The sequence below is a fragment of the Vombatus ursinus genome, unplaced genomic scaffold, assembly GCF_900497805.2.
Source record: "Vombatus ursinus unplaced genomic scaffold, bare-nosed wombat genome assembly UNPS02000582.1, whole genome shotgun sequence".
NCBI lineage: Eukaryota > Metazoa > Chordata > Mammalia > Diprotodontia > Vombatidae > Vombatus > Vombatus ursinus.
Window position 1 is genome coordinate 11805915 of NW_020940360.1, and position 17299 is coordinate 11823213.

Sequence of the window (17299 nt, forward strand, 5' to 3'; positions counted from 1 at the left end):
TTCTACTTATTTACTTCTCAACTCCTACAATCTAATTTCCTACCCTACAACTTTACAGAAACTACCCTTAAAAGTCACCAATTACTTTAATTGCTAAATTAGATAGTTTTTCCTCAGTATTCATTTTCCAGCATCTCACACAGTACCTAACACTTTTGTTGTTGTTGTTCAGTAGTTTCAGTCATGTCTGATTCTTCATGACCCCATTTGGGGTTTTCTTGGCCAGGATACTGGAGTGGTTTCTCACAGTTTGCCAGCTCATTTTACAGATGAGGAACTGAGTAGGTGCTTAGTAAATGCTTGTTGATTGGTTGCTTGATAATTCTGCAAAACGTGACACTACTACTGTTGACCACCCCCTCCTTCTGGAGACTCTCTCCACCTTTTGGCTGCAGTGACTCTGTTCTCACCTAGTTTTCTTTCTGTCTATCTGCCTGTTCCCTCAGGAACTCCTTTAATTCAATTCAATTCAGCTCAGTTCAATTCGGTTCCTCCCCCTGCAAGGCTCTCTCTTGGACTTTCTCTTCTCTCATGACACTCTCTTGGTGAAAACATAGTAGGTACTTCATAAATGCTTGATGATTAATTGATCTCCTATGGGATGATTCTGAAATTCAGTTCCGAATATCAAATTGCTTGTTTGACATTTCCACTTGGATGTTACACTGACTGGCATATCAAATTCAACATGTCCAAAATTAAACTCATCATCTCTCCTAAAGCTGTCCCTCCTCCTAGCTTTGCTATTTCTCTTGATGGTATCTATATCCTCTCAGTCATTCAGATCCAAAACTTAACTTTGAGTTTTCTTTTTCTTTCTTTCTTTCTTCTTCTCCTTTTTTTTTTTTTAAACAACACACAATCAATTGCAAAGTACTACCAACCACACCACTCCCTTGCAGAAGAATCTTCAGTGGCTCCCTGATACCTGTAGGAAAACAAATATAACCTACTCAGCTTGCCATTTTAATCCTTTTAGACTCTTCTGGATTTATTTCATAATGGGAACTTTCTGGATGTCCAACCTATGTCTGCACAGGGTTTCCCCCATGCCTGGGGGACCACTCTCTTTCCCTATTAGAATCCTCTAAGATTCATTTCAGGTGCCACCTCTTATATGGCTTTTCCTCATATCTTATGTGTTCTTTCTGTAAATTTTCTTGCATTTGCTTATTTATAAATGTTATTTCCTTCTAGCAGAATGTAAGATCCTCAAAGGCACAGACTTTTTCATTTTGTCTTTGTATTCCCAGGGCCTAGAAGAGTGCTTGTATACAGTAGGTGCTTAGTAAAGGCTTACTAAATCGAATTTAATTTCTTGCAGCATGATTTAGTGGATAATACAACTGGTCTTGCAAATGAAGTCCTTTCAGAGCTTAAGTATCTTCCTCTGTAATGTGGAGACACTAATAATATCTATTTCACAGGGTTGCTGGGAGGCTAAAGGGAGATAATGTATGTTAAGTGTTTTGCAAATCTTAAAAGAACTGTAGAAATAGGAGCTACTATTATCTCCTCCTTTCTATTCACATTACCACCACCCTAGTTCAGGCCTTCCACTACTTCTTGTCTGGACAATAGCTTCCAAATTATTCTCTGCCACTGGTCTCTCCTCTCTTCAATCTGTCCTCCACATAGCTTATTTTTTAAGATACAAGCCTGACCATATCATTCTTCTGCTAAAAACCTTTCATTGGCTGCCTACTACCTCTAGGATAAAGCACAAACTCAACTAGCTTAACACTGAATGTCTTCTGTAATCTGGCTCCAAATTCCCCTTCTAATCTTAGTTCACATTACTTTCTTTCACACATTGGGATTCAACCCACTGGACTATTGTTATATGCATTGGACCTACCATTTTTCAACTTGGCATTCCATGCAGGCTATCTCTAATGCCTGAAACACACGTTCCCTTTGTTAAAAAACAATATAAAACAAAAATAAACAAAAGAAAACTCTCTTTTCTTCTAAGGCTAAGTTCAGGTGCCACTTTTGTGATGTCTTGCCCTACCAAAATGTTACCTTTCTCTTCAAATTGCCCTGGAGATGACCATCTGCATCTTTCTTGGATTTCTGCTAGTCTACTGTGTTCAGTAGTACATTTATTTATTTTCAGGTTGTACTCTCCCTATTAAGACTGAAAACTCTTTTGGTCATTCTAGCTGACCACTTAGAACAGCTCCTTCTACATAGTAAGCACTTGATGTTTGTTGAATTGTGGGGCTACAACAATGAATAGGAAGGGGTGAACTCTACCTTTAAGGAGCTTATAATTTCCAATCAAGTAATGCTGTCTCCTGTTCTTCCATAAGCAGGGATGGTAAATCTCCATACGTTATAGCGACCACCCATATCACACTGTTTCTTGAGCATGAGACTTCTAAATCCTGTGTCACAGTGCTCTGCATATCACATTGGTACAATAAATGCTTGTTCAGCTGTGTTTTATTAATATTTATGGTATCCTGGTGGCCTCAAACTGTAGTGTGCTAGGTGGTGCAACAGATAGAGTGATTGATTTGGAGTCAGAAGACCTGAGTTCAAATTTGGCCTTAGACTACTTACTGGCTGTGTGATCCTGGGTATGTCACTTAATCTTTGCCTTAATTTCTTTGTCTATAAAATGGAGCTAATTAATAGAGCCTACCTCCCAGGGTTGTTTTGAGCATAAAATGTGATAGAAGCATTACATAAATGCTATCATCATCATAGTTATTATACTTCACTGACACAAACTGAACAGTTAGGTTAAAGTACAAACTAGTAATGCAATAGTTAGCAATGCCATAAAGACTATTGTACAGTTATAATTGTTCCACATCTGTTTTTTTGGAAATAATATATCGAAAGTACATATAATACTGACCAACTCTGTCAAGTGAGCTACTTGGAGAGATGCTCTATTTAACGCCTTCCATTTACTATGCATTTAGTGCCCTAGAATAGTAGTTCTCATGCTTTTGGTATCAGGATTGTTTTACATTCTTAAAAATTGAAAACAAAGAGCTTTTTAAAACATGGGTTATATCTACCAATTTACCCTATTAAAAAATGAAACTGGTAAAATTAAAAATATTCATTTAAAATGTTTATTAACATTAACCTATAATTAGCATTACATGTTAATATATTTTTATGAAAAAATATCTTTTCCCTAAACAAAAAGATTTAGTGAAAATAATGTCATTATTTACATATTTTTGAAAATCTCTAACATCTGGCTTAATATAAAGTAGCAGGATTCTCATGAGCAGCTAAGTAGCATAGTAGATAGAGTGCTGGGCCTGGAGTCAGGAAGACATCTTCCTGAATTCAAATCTGGCCTCAAACACTTACTAGCTGTGTGACCCTGGGCATTGTCACTTAACCCTATTTGCCTCAGTTTTCTCATCTGCAAAATAAGCTAGAGAAAGGAAATAGCAAACCATTCTAGTATCTTAGCTAAGAAAACCCCAAGTGGAGTCACAGATAGTTGGACATGGCTAGAAAAGAATGAAAAGGATTCTCATCTTCTTAGGCATTCAATCAGTTGTGATATATTGTTTGGGTTGAAATCTATAAAGAAAATCTGGCATCACACAGATAATTAGTTGGAAAAGAAAGTATGGTATTTGAATAGGTAAATAATGGCTTAGTATTCATATGAATAGTGTTGACATTGAGGACTCCACTGAAAGGGTCTTTGAGCCACTTAAGGGTCTACAGACCACATTATGGAAACTTGTACTAAAGGATGTCTTCCATGTTTTCCTATGCTTGCATACCAGTAGTAGTGGTCCCTTCTTTTCCTCTGCAATGAAGAAAATCTGAAAAAGACCAACTTTGCTAAGAAAGATGATTGACTTTAATGGAGCTACAAATCCTCCATAGGTCCTTTCGTGGTCTGCAGCAGTGCAGACAGGTACAATTGTCTGTCAGCTTACCTAGGAAGTTTTCTATAAAGGATCACTGGTGCTGATCATTTTGGCCTAGGCTTTGTGTAGCTTTCAGCTCCCCAATATATCAGGACATATGTTGTGTTTACCCAATGGAAGAAAAACACATCCTATTCCCCTGACAGTCTTCCTGAGAGGCAATTCTATAAAATTTATTTTTTCTTTAGATCCTGCTAAGATAGCATTCAGTAGCAGTAACAAGAAGAATACTTTTCACATGTCTTTAATACTATAAAAATGATAGAGGCACCAACTCTTACTAAGTGTCAAGTACCTGGAATTAAAAAAATACTGATTGAAAAGTTATAAGAAGCTACTAAAAATAAAAAAAAAAGCTTAGAATTTGTGTGGAGGGATGAGAGCAGGATTGAAGTCGCCTTCTTGACTGAGATACGATATGCTCAAAGGAACCACCCTGAGAAACTGGAATTAGGATAAAAAAAACCCCCACAAATTGGAGGCTAATTCCCTGCTTCTATCCCTTCCTGGAGTGTACTGAAATAGGAAAGAGACCAGGGCCATTTTCTAAATGCCTCTCTGCTGGGAAATTTCCCTCAGAAGCAGTAATTTTCAATGCAAAAGGCAAGAATGGATGAGACACAATTCTATGAGCTATAAGAGTGCCTGGGCTGGCCCCTGAACAGATTCTTATAAAAAATGGTGGATGCCATAAGTACTACGAGGCTAGCTAGTATAAAAGTGATGATATGGATGTGAGGCCAAATTGATAATGACATTAGCAACTCTACATTGAATTCCAAGAGCTGGCCAACAAGAAACTCCCTTAAACCTCCAGCCCTAGTTTCTAAAAGTGTTTCCAGACCTTCAAAGAACTGACAATCTTTCACCTTTCTCACGGATGAGATACACAATATAGCTACAAAGTTACTATGTGGCATCAAGATATTTTCTTTACAAACAAGGAGGCTGACAAAATAGAATAGTAGATGGAAAGCAGATCAGGATTACTTGAATTCAAGTTCCAACTTTGACATGTAATGATTTATGTCACTCTGAGTGAGTCATGGAATCTCTCAGTGCTGAGGCAGGTCTTGAAGAGTAGAAACTGCTGATTTGTGTTGTTAAAGGGAATCTCCAAGCTGGGAGTTCCTTAAAATATTGATGAAATCAAAGATCCAGATTACACCCCCCCACACCTCTCAATTAAAGGGCTATAATTCTATAACCTAATCCTCACTACCAAAAGGTGAATCATTCATGGGGACCAGAAGTAGTCTCCGGTGTATAACCTCTTCCTATATTATCAGCTCCTGGGGACCCTTTGTTTCTTCAACTCAGTATGGATTCTTTTGGTTTGGGGAAAAGTTTACTTTTGGAGCTTCATGTAGTTCACCATAATAGGAGCTTAAAGGTGGAAAACAACGATACAAAAATGCAGTCAACACAAGATGGGTTTTTTGATACTCCATAATTTTGTCATTCCAGAACATTTATTGCTAAGTATTTTGTCAAAATTCAAATGCATTTAAAAAAATAACATGTAACAGAGTTCTTCCTTTTCATACAGTAGAATGCTAAGATGACAACAAATAAACACAAATGCTAATGCATCATAAAAATTGTCTGTTTTTCCCCGCTCCATTCTTTTCCAACAGTAGCAAGAGCAACCTTCATAATTTTTTCTTGACATCAAAGGCTGTGGTTTGGAGGGCATGTGTGGGCTCTCTAGCCTACATAGCAAATCTCTGGTATCTGAAAAGCCGGAGTGTGGCTGGTAGTAGCACAACCCATTGCCAGCAATGGGGATGAGTGGGAGGAAAAATCACCTCCAGACATCAAGGTGCTAACAAATGCTTACCAGTATGACAAAGCAAGTGAGCTTCCACTATTTTTAAACCAGTAGCTTTATTAAAATACTCTTTGATACACAATTTTGGGAGACATTTTCTGAGCACTTAATTGAAAGTAAATGATCTATGCAAAAATTGACAGTTATTTCACACCTTTTCCAAGCCACAAATCAGAGGGCTTCACATTCTCTGTTTTAAGAGCTGAGAAGTTTCTTTATCTCATCCACAAGATAAGTCCCAAAATTTACATGGTGTTAAGTGAGATGAGATGGGAAGAGCAGACTCAACTCTTCCTTTCAACTGTCCTAAAGTCTGGCTTTAGGTTTTCACTGGAAATTTAATTTTCTAGTTTACTTCTAGATTGCTTTTAAAGATGTAGAGGACAGTAGTGAATGCACTCAGGAACTAAACAGGATAGGGTTGGAAGACAGACTGTTATACTGCACTGCAGTTAAAAAAAAAAAATCCAGACAGGATAAATTAAGAAAAGTTCTGCTGAAATGCATACAGACAAGGAGAAAAAAAAATCTGGATGTATAAAGATGTTCACTTAACTCATTTAAAAGGTTACAATTATCATAGACATTTTAGCTATACTAAAGATAATTGACAAAAGTAAATTGTAAATTCTCTTCATAAAAGGGCTGTATTTTTATGTAGTCTGCTAAGAAACCTATATGCTAGATGAAAGGAAGTCACTGCTCCCAATGATGCATGGAGTAGCTTTCAGGGTTGCATAGGATTTTTGCTTCAAATTTGTGTAAGGCTTATTAGCGTGGGAAAGAATCAATTTTGTGACCTTGCATAGGCAATTCCCCATATTTTACTTTGTATAAAAGATATTATGGAAACATGAGCATTCTCCCCTTCTCATCTATCACTCCAGTAAGCGGCTAATTTAACCCTTTCAGTATACTGATAGACACAAACTCCCCAGAAAAGAAACACGAAAATGGCAATTAGGATGAACCCACAATACACATTATACAACACAGTAGAACAAATAAAAACACCTTCACGAAGCATGACTCGTGTTTCGTATAGAAAAATCAATACAAGAGAAAATTTTGTTTAGAAATATTAAAATCCATGTGAATAGAAATATATTTTTGGTAATAACCAACAGAATCCTGGCAGATGAAATTCTGTCAGGTAATCAGACCAGATAACCCATTTGGATTTTTCATGTGTAGGTATATCTTGAAAAACATACATTACCCCCTGAACAGTAATGCATATATAAAATGTGGTCCATGAAAATCCTTTCTCAATACATGTACAGTAAACCTTTAAAATCTAAACTTCTTAAAATACACTGGTTATTAATTGGGTTAACCTTAGAATAATTTCTCTACACACCAATCAAAATAAAGCTCTTCAATCAGACTATGGAATAGCGTTCAATGATCTGTCCCAAGTACAAATGTCAATCAATTTATTTGTTCATTTGGTATCACAAGAATAATGTCACTGACATAGAACAGCCAACACTGGTTATGAAAATAAATGGCTTGGTTTTCTTGATGTTTAGTTCCAATGAATGTCTAGTGTTTGCCTCTGCATTTACTTAGCAGCGGGACACCATTTTCCCATGACAGTATTCTATTCCGTTGACATTACTGCCTAATCAGAGGAGTCACCTGGCATTTCCTTTGCTGTTTTGTTCAGTGGAACTAACACAAGATCATTTGTATTGGTTATCACTCTTGCATATCACAGTGAGTTGTGTGTTTTAATGTCATTTACAATGTGTTGTCACTGTGGAGGGTTAAGCTGAAGTAGCCCTGCTATTAGAAATAGTCTTGTATGAGAGAGCTACATACAGGGATTTGGTGTGTGCTCACTTTCTATGGAAAAGCTTAAAAAGCAAAGCTAAAACTGGCACACTATACATTAGATATGAGAGTTCAAATAACAGAAACAGATAAAAATACCTAACAGGTTTCCTTTAGAAAGGAGGTTAATTACAACAATATAGTTTCACTTTTTTTTTTAATATTTCCCTCCCACAAAAAGTATTAAAATGAGTAAAACTCATTTTACTAGTATTATACTCAAACAATTCTATTATTTTTTTAAACACATCAATCTCTGAAATGTAGGAAATCTATGATAAATGAGACAAACTCCATTGCTTACAAAAAGAAAAAGTTTGCAACTTTACTATTTTTGAAAGATAGTCCCTAAACATACAGTGTTTCCTGTACTCACAGTTCCAGATTAGTAACATTATAAATTAAAGGTGAAAGTTATCCGTATATAAACAAGGCCTCTTTCCATTGATTCTAATCTTATCTAAACCTGTGGATAGTTTAAACTTCAGATTTTACAAGGTAAGCTTGTGTTTATCAAGTAAAAAGAGAATATTCAAGTCCATGATGCACTGGAGAAAATGCATCAAATATTTACAGGACAGCTACAATACCGGTTTTTGTTATTTCTTCCTCCTTCCTCTCAAATGTATAGCCCATCATTTTTTTTTTAGTTCCTCTGGCTATAAAACTGTAAAGCAATATCAGGTTTTTCCCACTTATTTGTTTCTAAACCCTGAAATTAGATGCCAGAACGTGGCTTTTTGGGAGGTGGAGGAGGCATGAGCTCTGTGTCTGGGTCCAGATGATGCTTCCGTGCTTGTCCTTGAGAAGCTGTCATACATCTGTCAATGAACTCAAAGAGGATCTCCTTGGTGACTGGGTTTGAGATGCTGTTACATACAGCTAGGGACAAAAAGAAAAGAAAAGAAAAACAGCTCATTTTAGGGTTATTAAAGCCAATTCTGCATTGTGGAATGTTAGTGGGAAAGTGTAACACAAAGGGCCGAGGAACTTATATTTCAGAAGACATGGACAACACGTTCCAAAAAAAATTAGTCTCCCCACCTTCCTTGTTACCTTGTTTCGGTAAGTTTTGTTGCATTGAAATGAAGTGATGTAAACAACTCTTAATCTGAAGATAAATATTAAACTGAAAAATTGCCACTCTCCTGTTTGTGCTCGGGAGTAACCATTCATTCATTGACAAACACTTACTGAATACTTACTAGGTGCTAGGTGACAATCTCATAGAAGGTACTTTGGATACTGTTTGGGATATAGAAATGTCATTGAAAATACAGGACAACAGGCATAATAACACAGAGTTAGTGCAGTTGTGAAATTGTTCAATCATTCTAGATAGTAATTTGGAATTAAGCTTTTTTTTTTTTTTCTTGCTAGGCAATGGGGTTAAGTGACTTCCCCAGGGTCACACAGCAAGTAAGTGTCAAGTGTCTGAGGACAGATTTGAACTCAGTTCCTCCTGACTCCAAGGCTAGAGCTCTATCCACTGTGTCACTGAGCTGCCCCTGGAATTAAGCTTTTTTAAAAACTGACTAAAACATCCATACTCTTTGACTCAAGAGATACCATTATTAGGCATGTTCTCCCAGGAAGTCAATATACACCAAAATATCTACAACAATACTTTTTGTGATAGCAAAGAACTAGGGAAGGGGAGATGCTTATCAATTGGAAAATAGTTAAATTACAGAATATTAATTTAGTAGTGGTTGTGGTGGTGGTGGTGGTGGTGGTGGTGGTAGTAGTAGTAGTAGTAGTAGTAGTAGTAGTAGTAGTAGTAACAGTAGTGGCTGCTAACATTTACATAGTACTTACTATATGCCAGGCACTGGAATATCATAGTAAAAGATAAACACGAAGAATTCAGTGAAGCACGAAAAGACTCATACTACTGATATAGAGTGAAATAAGCAGAACCAGAAAAATAATACACACAATGACAACAGTACAAATGTGAAGAACAATAAAATAAAACTGAATGCTGTATAATTATGACAAACAGATCTGGCCCCAGAGAAGAATTAAGAAAAATGGATTCCTCTCCCTTCTTTTCAGAGGAGAGGATCTGACAATTCACGTGAAATATACCACATACTGTTAGACACAACTGATATGTTAATTAGTTTTGCTGAACTGCTTGTTTTTTGCTTTTAAAAATCTTAGTTAAAAGGGATGACTTACTAGGTAGGAGGGAGGGATATATTTGGAAAAGAATGTGGACAACAACAAAAGGCTTCAATAATTTTGTTCTAAAATAAAACAGAATTACAATGCAAATTGCTGTTAGGTTGCTCAGTGGATAGAGTGCAAGTCTTGGAGTCAGAAAGACCCGAGTTCAAATTTGATTTCAGACACATATTAGCTGTGTGACCCTGGGCAAGTCTCTTAACTTCTGTTTGCCTTAATCCCCTGAAGAAGAAAATGGCAAATCACTCCAGTATCTCTGCCATCAAAATCCCATGGGCAGTATTTTGCGTGCTTGGGTGCATGGGGTCACAAAGAATAGGACATGACTGAATGACTGAATAATAACAAGCTATTTAACATAAAGGGGTACACTGATGAAGTACAAAGAATCAAATGATCGTAGATCTAGAGCTGAAAGGGACCTCAGAGGAAACAGAGGCCAAGCGACTTACCCATGGCTACAACAGTAATGAAAATCAGCACAGCTGCTCTCTATGGTGAGTTACTCCCCCCTCCACACATACTCACTTGCACACATCCTATCTGGTTGTTTTTAACATCGAGCTATATAGATTATAATCACTTTAATAATCCTATTGAATAAGTTAAAAACTAAATTGCTAAAGGAACAAACATTTCCTTCTTGGTATATAAATTCAGTAGTAGTATTCTTAATTCTCAAAAGAAATTTATGGTTTTAGTTTTGAAAAGACTATAAAACTATGACATACATTATATAAACTAGCATTCACATTTCCCTCTTCAAAATAAGAAAGCAGCTGCCTTAATATATCCCTATTTTCCAACTCAACTCTGATCCTAGCCAGAGATCACATCAATTAAGTTCTAATAGTAATACTTTAGAAAAAGTTCATCTTTTTAATACATGGATTTAATTCAACAAATATTTTTAAGTACAAGTAAGTATTAATAAGAATTTAAAATACATACAAGGCACTATTCCAGGGGTGGAGAACCTGCGGCCTCAAGTGCAGTCCTTTAAATCTAAACTTTACAGAACAAATCCCCTTAATAAAAGGGGATTTTATTTATTCTGTAAAACTTGGACTCAGTCAAAAAGCCCTGGGATCTAGAAGGCTACCTGTGGCCTCAAGGCCACAAGTTCCCCACCCCTACATTGTTCTAAGCTGTGAGATAAAAAATAGAAAAAGCCCTTATCCTCAAGAAGCTTACATTCTCTTTTATAGCAAATGTAGTCATTTATAATGCAACTATCCAGTTATCCTTTTAAGTGGTCTGCTTTTGAGCAATCTTAAATAGTTTATTTTAAAAAGGGAAACATTTGTTAATAATTAGTTTTTTATGCCTCCCCCCCAATTCTGCCTTATTTTGGTACTTTGGAAGGAAGGCTGCTCTCTTGGACAACTGGAAATATTGCTCTCTAGGAAGAGTCAAGTCTCATATAGGACTTCTAGGGAGCACCAGTTCATTCAAGTGAAAAGATTTTCCCCAGTAACCTTGGCAGCAGCAGGAAGGGAAGGGGTTATTTAGTGTCCTGGGCTCTGCAATATGGTTCCCTGCTTCCTGAAGGCATTTATTCATTTCTCAAGGAGTACTTTGTTTCCCAAAGACTTATAAGAAACCCTCTTCTTTTGCTGTATCAGTCTTAATGTAGCATAACATAGTCATTTTTTAAAAACAGTAAATGTACTTTAGATTCATTAACATTGGATAGTGATGTCAGCAGTTCAATGGGTGAAATGAGGAGATGAGGAAATGACGAAAATGAATAAAACCATGCATTTCGCAACTTTGACTTACTAAAGCATCTTTTAAAAAGATAGAATAGTATACTATCTGGTTCTATAAACCATATAAGCCACTTTCCCCACTTTTCCTCACAAGCTAATTATAATCACCATCACCTTCATCATCTTTCATTGTGGGCCTACACTCAACAAAATGGTTGCTAGATGAGGATGGAAAGTTAGCAGACTTTATAAGAGTCCTAAAATTAAGTTGAAAATAACAAGTCTCAGGAACAGAAATTTACTTTATAAACTTCAATTAATCCCTGTCTGTCCATTTAAAGGACATAGTTTTCTGAATTGCAAAAACAATCAAGTTTTATCTGAAGAATTTAAAGCCCTTACAATAGTAAAAGGACGGCATTTTTATGGCTTTTATTTACTTTGTTCTCCATTGTTTGTAAAACTATTTTAGGAGATTGAAATTACATTTTCCCCTACTAATTTTGTCCTTTCCCATCTGGCAAACAATGATTTTTGCTGTTTTGAATAGAGCTGAAATTACCATGGCTTTTTTTGTTCAACAAATTCAACTTGTATAGTTTGTTATCCTGCCAAAACATCTTTCCTTGGTGCATCAGCTCAAGTTAATGCAGTCCTGGGAAGGATAAGGACAAATTACAATAAAGGCTAAACAGGTCTATATTGAAATGTCCCCAATCAAACCAGGCATTAAATCTGATAATCTCTCAGTCCTAATAAATAGGGACAAAGAAACAGTTACATTCTTGGTTCTCAAACCATAAGCATGTTCTTCTCAATAAGCTAACAGTGGTCAGAAGGTTACCATACTTTACTTACCCATGGCAGTGTTATAAGCATTTGGAAAGCTTTTGTCTGTTCTCTGTCTCATGAAGACCCAGCTGTTGTTCTCAAATTTGCATTCTATAATTTTATTGTCATATTGTTTTAGTTCTTTTGTCACCTAGTTTAAAAAGAGAATTGAGAGAAATGTTTTAAATCACTTGAAAACCTTTGTGCCTTCAGTGTGACAGACACATTAAGAAATGCCAAAAACACCTCAGTAATCCATGCCTAGGTTCTCTGTCATCATAAATGTCTAATCAAGCCTAGTGATGTGGTATGTGCATCCCCCTTGTACATATGCTCATCTACCCGACATTTTATAAATAGTTTTGAAATCTGCTGTCAATATATAGCAATTATACCACCAAGCAAAAACCAGCCACTTCTGGTTTGCCAAATGCAAATATGTTACCATGGGGACAAACCCCTTCCATTGTGTCTGCGTCACTGGTAGTTTAAGAAAGGAAGGCACTTTCTGAGTTTCAACACCTTTTAGAAAGGCCACCACCCTCAAAGTCACATTTCAAAGACTAAGGAATTCCCTTTTCCAATTAAAAAAAAAAGAAAAACTTGAAAAAAAAAATTAATGTTATTCTTAATCTTTTGCCTAAAAGACAATTTACCAAGAACATATTTCCTAAGCTGACCATTCCATTTAAGAATTTGCGTTAATTTATAAATTAAGCTAACTTTAATTTTGCTACCATTTTGACTTTCCATCATAGATGATTTACTATGGATCACATCATGTACTACATTAAAGTCACCAAGTATCCATGGAGACTTATGAACCTTTTAAAAGATATTTCACTGAACTCCTAGGAAGCTTCTCATAAATAGAAACCTGAGCTTACTTCTCAACTTTCAAATCAAATGCCACTCATGGTAATATTTTAATTCTATTTTTGTCTTGCATGGGTAATACTTTTCCCTCACAATTTGGTAGATTGAAATCATTTAGCATCATAAACATTCTTTGAAATGTTCTCATCTCTGTGCCTATAGCAATTCAGGGCTTTAATTAGTACCTAGGAATACACAAGGAAAAACTTTTTAAAGACTCTCAATCCATGGATTTATTAATTGGATATGCGCATGAAAACCTTATAATTTAGTTTCCCTTTAAGAAAGGTCACATTGGATTGATTCACGTTCTCATTTACTTCAAAGAGAAAACAAAGATTAGAGTTTGTCAGCTAAGTAAGACATTTTTCTTTTACCCACTCAGTAAATCCATTCTTTGATATATTTATCCTTCTATTTACTTTGCAACTTACTATTTCTTTAGATAAACAATGAGTATAAGGCAACACAGGAACATGAATTCATCTTTTTCTAGGCATCTACATTTATGGGACCATAGAATTTAAAGACAGAAAAATTCTTAGATGAGGAAACTAAGGCCGTAAAAGCTTTTGTCCCAAAGATTCATCCCAAACCATAAAGACAGTAGGGGGGACACAAGATTTGGAACCCAGACCTTTGGAGTCCAGATGAAAACTATTATACCAGGCTGAGAAAATGAGGTAAAAGTTTTCATTTGTGTGTCTTTCTAAAGACATCACAAATATTTTTCAGTAAAAGCAAAAAAAAAAACAAAACTTTTGGAAAGGTAGGATGCTTTCATAAGAGATCAAGAAAATTATATGTTTTTTACAAAAATCAATAGTTAGTGAAAAAGATATCTAACTACTTCCTTTGTACTTTTACTAACTAGCAATCTCTACAAGTCTTTATCATATAGTTTATCATTCTTGTGTTCCCAGTCTCAGAATAGCTATAAATTATGTGTTGCTCTGACTGCTGCAATTAAGCAGCATTATTAACTCTCTGTGTACTCACTTGGTCATGCATTAGCAATCTAGGAGACAGAGCTTTCCAGAATGCAAACACCTGCCACTAAACTGACCCAGATACATTTTTATGTCCAAAAACAGCAGATTATTCCCTTTCATCGATCCTAATTAATGCTCATTATTCTTACCAGAAGGCAATCCAGTGGGGAACAATACCCACTGAGTTAGGCAGTTTAAATGACCTTAGCAGATGAAATAATATCCCTCAATTGGTAGAAACTGAGGAAAGTTTACAAGGACCAAATTAAGAGAATGGTGAGTATTAGAGTATAAACCTAATTTCAGTTTCAAAACACTCTCTTGTTTGTCACTGTAATTACTTTGAGCTATTTCATCTTTATATCGATAAATGAAAGGTGAGACGGAAGTGATATAAATATAATCAATAAAGGAAATACACACATATAATCAAGACAGTCACCATGATACACCATGATATTTCTATATTATATAAGAACAACCTCCACTATGATATTTGCTCTTCTCTAATTCTTGGGGCCATATGAAAACATAACGTAACCACAGGCAGCAAAACTTTTCTATTACTCCACTAATTTAAACCCTAATCTAGGCAGGGGCTGGGACCAAATTTCCTTGTGCTAAACAAACCTGATACAAGGGATTATCATATGTTTAAATTACTTGAGAACAAAGTTCCCAAAATATCACAGATCACAAATCAAAGCTTTGGAAGGAAACTTAGAGCCACTTTGAGTGTAATCCATGCCATCAAAAACATTTCCTACAACAAGAGATACTGCTTTTTCTGTTCCTGTACTATTTAGCTTTTATTAAAACTTCTCATGCCCACTATTCAACATGAAAGGAAATAAATCCTATAGTTTACATACATATGCCTATAAAAACAAAATTAGTGGATTAACTGTCCATAAAGAAAAATTTATTTCTTAAATACCATTTTCAGTATCATAAAAATGTTAAATATTTATCAGAACATAGCCAAATAAATTAGTGAGATCCTTGATTTAATTTTTGTCAAACTGTTTTATTCTCAATGTAGTTTTTTGAAAGAGATACCTTATATATAATTGTCAGCTTCCAGCTTGAGCTCTGGATTTAAGAATGGGACTGGGAATTCTGATTCAGAGAGATTCCATTCCATTAGAAGTGGAATTAGAAACTTGTGAACATGTTTAAGAGACAGCCATGTGGTGCAGTAGATAGAGCACCAGGCCTGGAGTCAGGATGATTCATCTTCCTGAGTTCAAATCTGGCCTCAGACACTCACTAGCTTTGTGACCCTGGGTAAGTCACTTAACCCTGTTTGCCTCCATTTCCTAAATCTGTAAAATGGACTGGAGAAGGAAATGGCAAACCGCTCCAATATCTTTGCCAAGAAAACCCTAAATAGGGGTCACAAAGAATGGGATTATGACTGAACGACAATGAACATTTTTAGTGAGATATGCTTCTGTAAGTATCCCCAAAATTTTATAACCCCAGTCCACAATTATTTTTCACTAATATTTTAACTTAAAAGTATAGTTATTCAGTAACTATTCCCCATATCCACTAAACACGCTTCTCCTACTCCTTCTGGGGTATGCATAACCCAGCTTGGAATTCTTGTTCTACAACATTCCCTAAAAGCTGTCTTTATAATACCGTTCAGTGAGGGAGAACACACTACACTTCTACTAAGTCACCTGGCAAGGTAATGCACCAGACACTGAGGTCCCTTCTTGAGCTAAACTGCCAAGCATTCAAACTTTACTACAGAGGGCACAACTCTGATGGGGTGGCCACGTTGTTCAAATGCCAGATGTATGTTTGCCTCAAAGACTATTTTTCAGAGAAGTCATGCAAGGCAGAAACTCAAATGGTGATCAGAAGAAGCGATACAAGAACACTCTCAAGGTCTCTCTGAAGAACTTTGGAATCAATTATGAGACATGGGAGACGCTGGCAAAGGACCACCTAGCATCATGGCATGCCCATATCAAAGAAGGCACTGTGCTCTATGAGTGAAGCAGAACTGCAGTTGTTCAAAAGAAATGTAAGATGTGCAAATTTAGAGACATCTCCTCTCCTATGTTCCTGTGGACTATTTGTGCCCGACCTGTGGTAGAGCCTTCCAAGTTATATTGGTCTGATCAGCCACAGTCAGATACACTGTACTTTGACTCCAACATAGTGATTTCATTTTGGTCCTCTTCAAGAACAAAGGACAACAACCCACCATTCCATTGTTACGTAGCTCTACTTGTAAGAAAATTTTCTTTATATTAAGCTTAAATGTGCTTCTTGCTACTTCCATCTGATGCTTCTAGATCAACCCTCTGAGGCCAAGTAGGAAAAGTCAATTTCCTCTTCCACATGAAAGCTTTAAATACTTGAAGACAATGATCGTAACCCCACCAGTGGGCTTCTTTCCTGCAGGCCACACATCCCCAATTCCTTTAGCTAATTTTCCTATACAATGCTTATTCATATCACCATTTTCAGCTACTGTATTGATGATACCACTGAACTCCCACTTGGGGGCTGTGCTTTTGTGAATGTCAGAAGTCTGGTATATCTAAATAGTTCAAATCCAACCATGCTTGTTCACATGGGGCACTTTCTACTCTGCGCCCACATATATACTCCAATCCCCCTCACCTCTTGATTTCAGATCAATACTACTGTTACTTACAGAAAGGGCATATCAATTAAATGTCATACTGTTCAATTCACCATCGTTATGAATTCTCAGACCAAATACCCTTTACAGGCCACCTCTTCCTCTATACGTGCCGTTTTCCTTCTATTAAAACGTAAGCTCCTTGATGGCGGGGACTGCCTTACTTTTATCTTTTTCAATTCTACCTATCCTGCCCCAAACTCTCTGCTGACCTCCAATCTCACATCCTCAACTGCTTTTCAGCCATTTCAAACATCTTAAACTCAATATGTCCAAAACAGAACTCATTATCTTTCCTCTAAACCCTCCTCCCCTCCTATCTTTTCTATGACTGTGGAGAGCAACAATATCTCTTACCCACTATATACAAACTGTTGCCAAAACTTGTTGATTTTACTTTTGCAACGTCTCTTGTATATGCCCCCCTCTCTCCTCTGACATTATCACCG

General features: G+C 36.3%; 1 protein-coding gene across 1 annotated transcript in view; it reads right to left on the bottom strand.

Annotated features, from left to right (window-relative positions):
* Positions 1 to 5364: 5364 nt before the first annotated feature.
* The window catches only part of RNGTT (RNA guanylyltransferase and 5'-phosphatase), a 337641-nt gene continuing 325706 nt past the window's right edge, over positions 5365 to 17299 (bottom strand). The window contains exons 15-16 of the mRNA XM_027856106.1: positions 12345 to 12468; positions 5365 to 8466 (exon numbers count right to left, since the gene is read on the bottom strand). Of these exons, the coding sequence (XP_027711907.1) occupies positions 8303 to 8466; positions 12345 to 12468 (288 nt within the window). The 3' untranslated portion in view covers positions 5365 to 8302. The remainder of the gene's footprint in view (positions 8467 to 12344; positions 12469 to 17299) is intronic.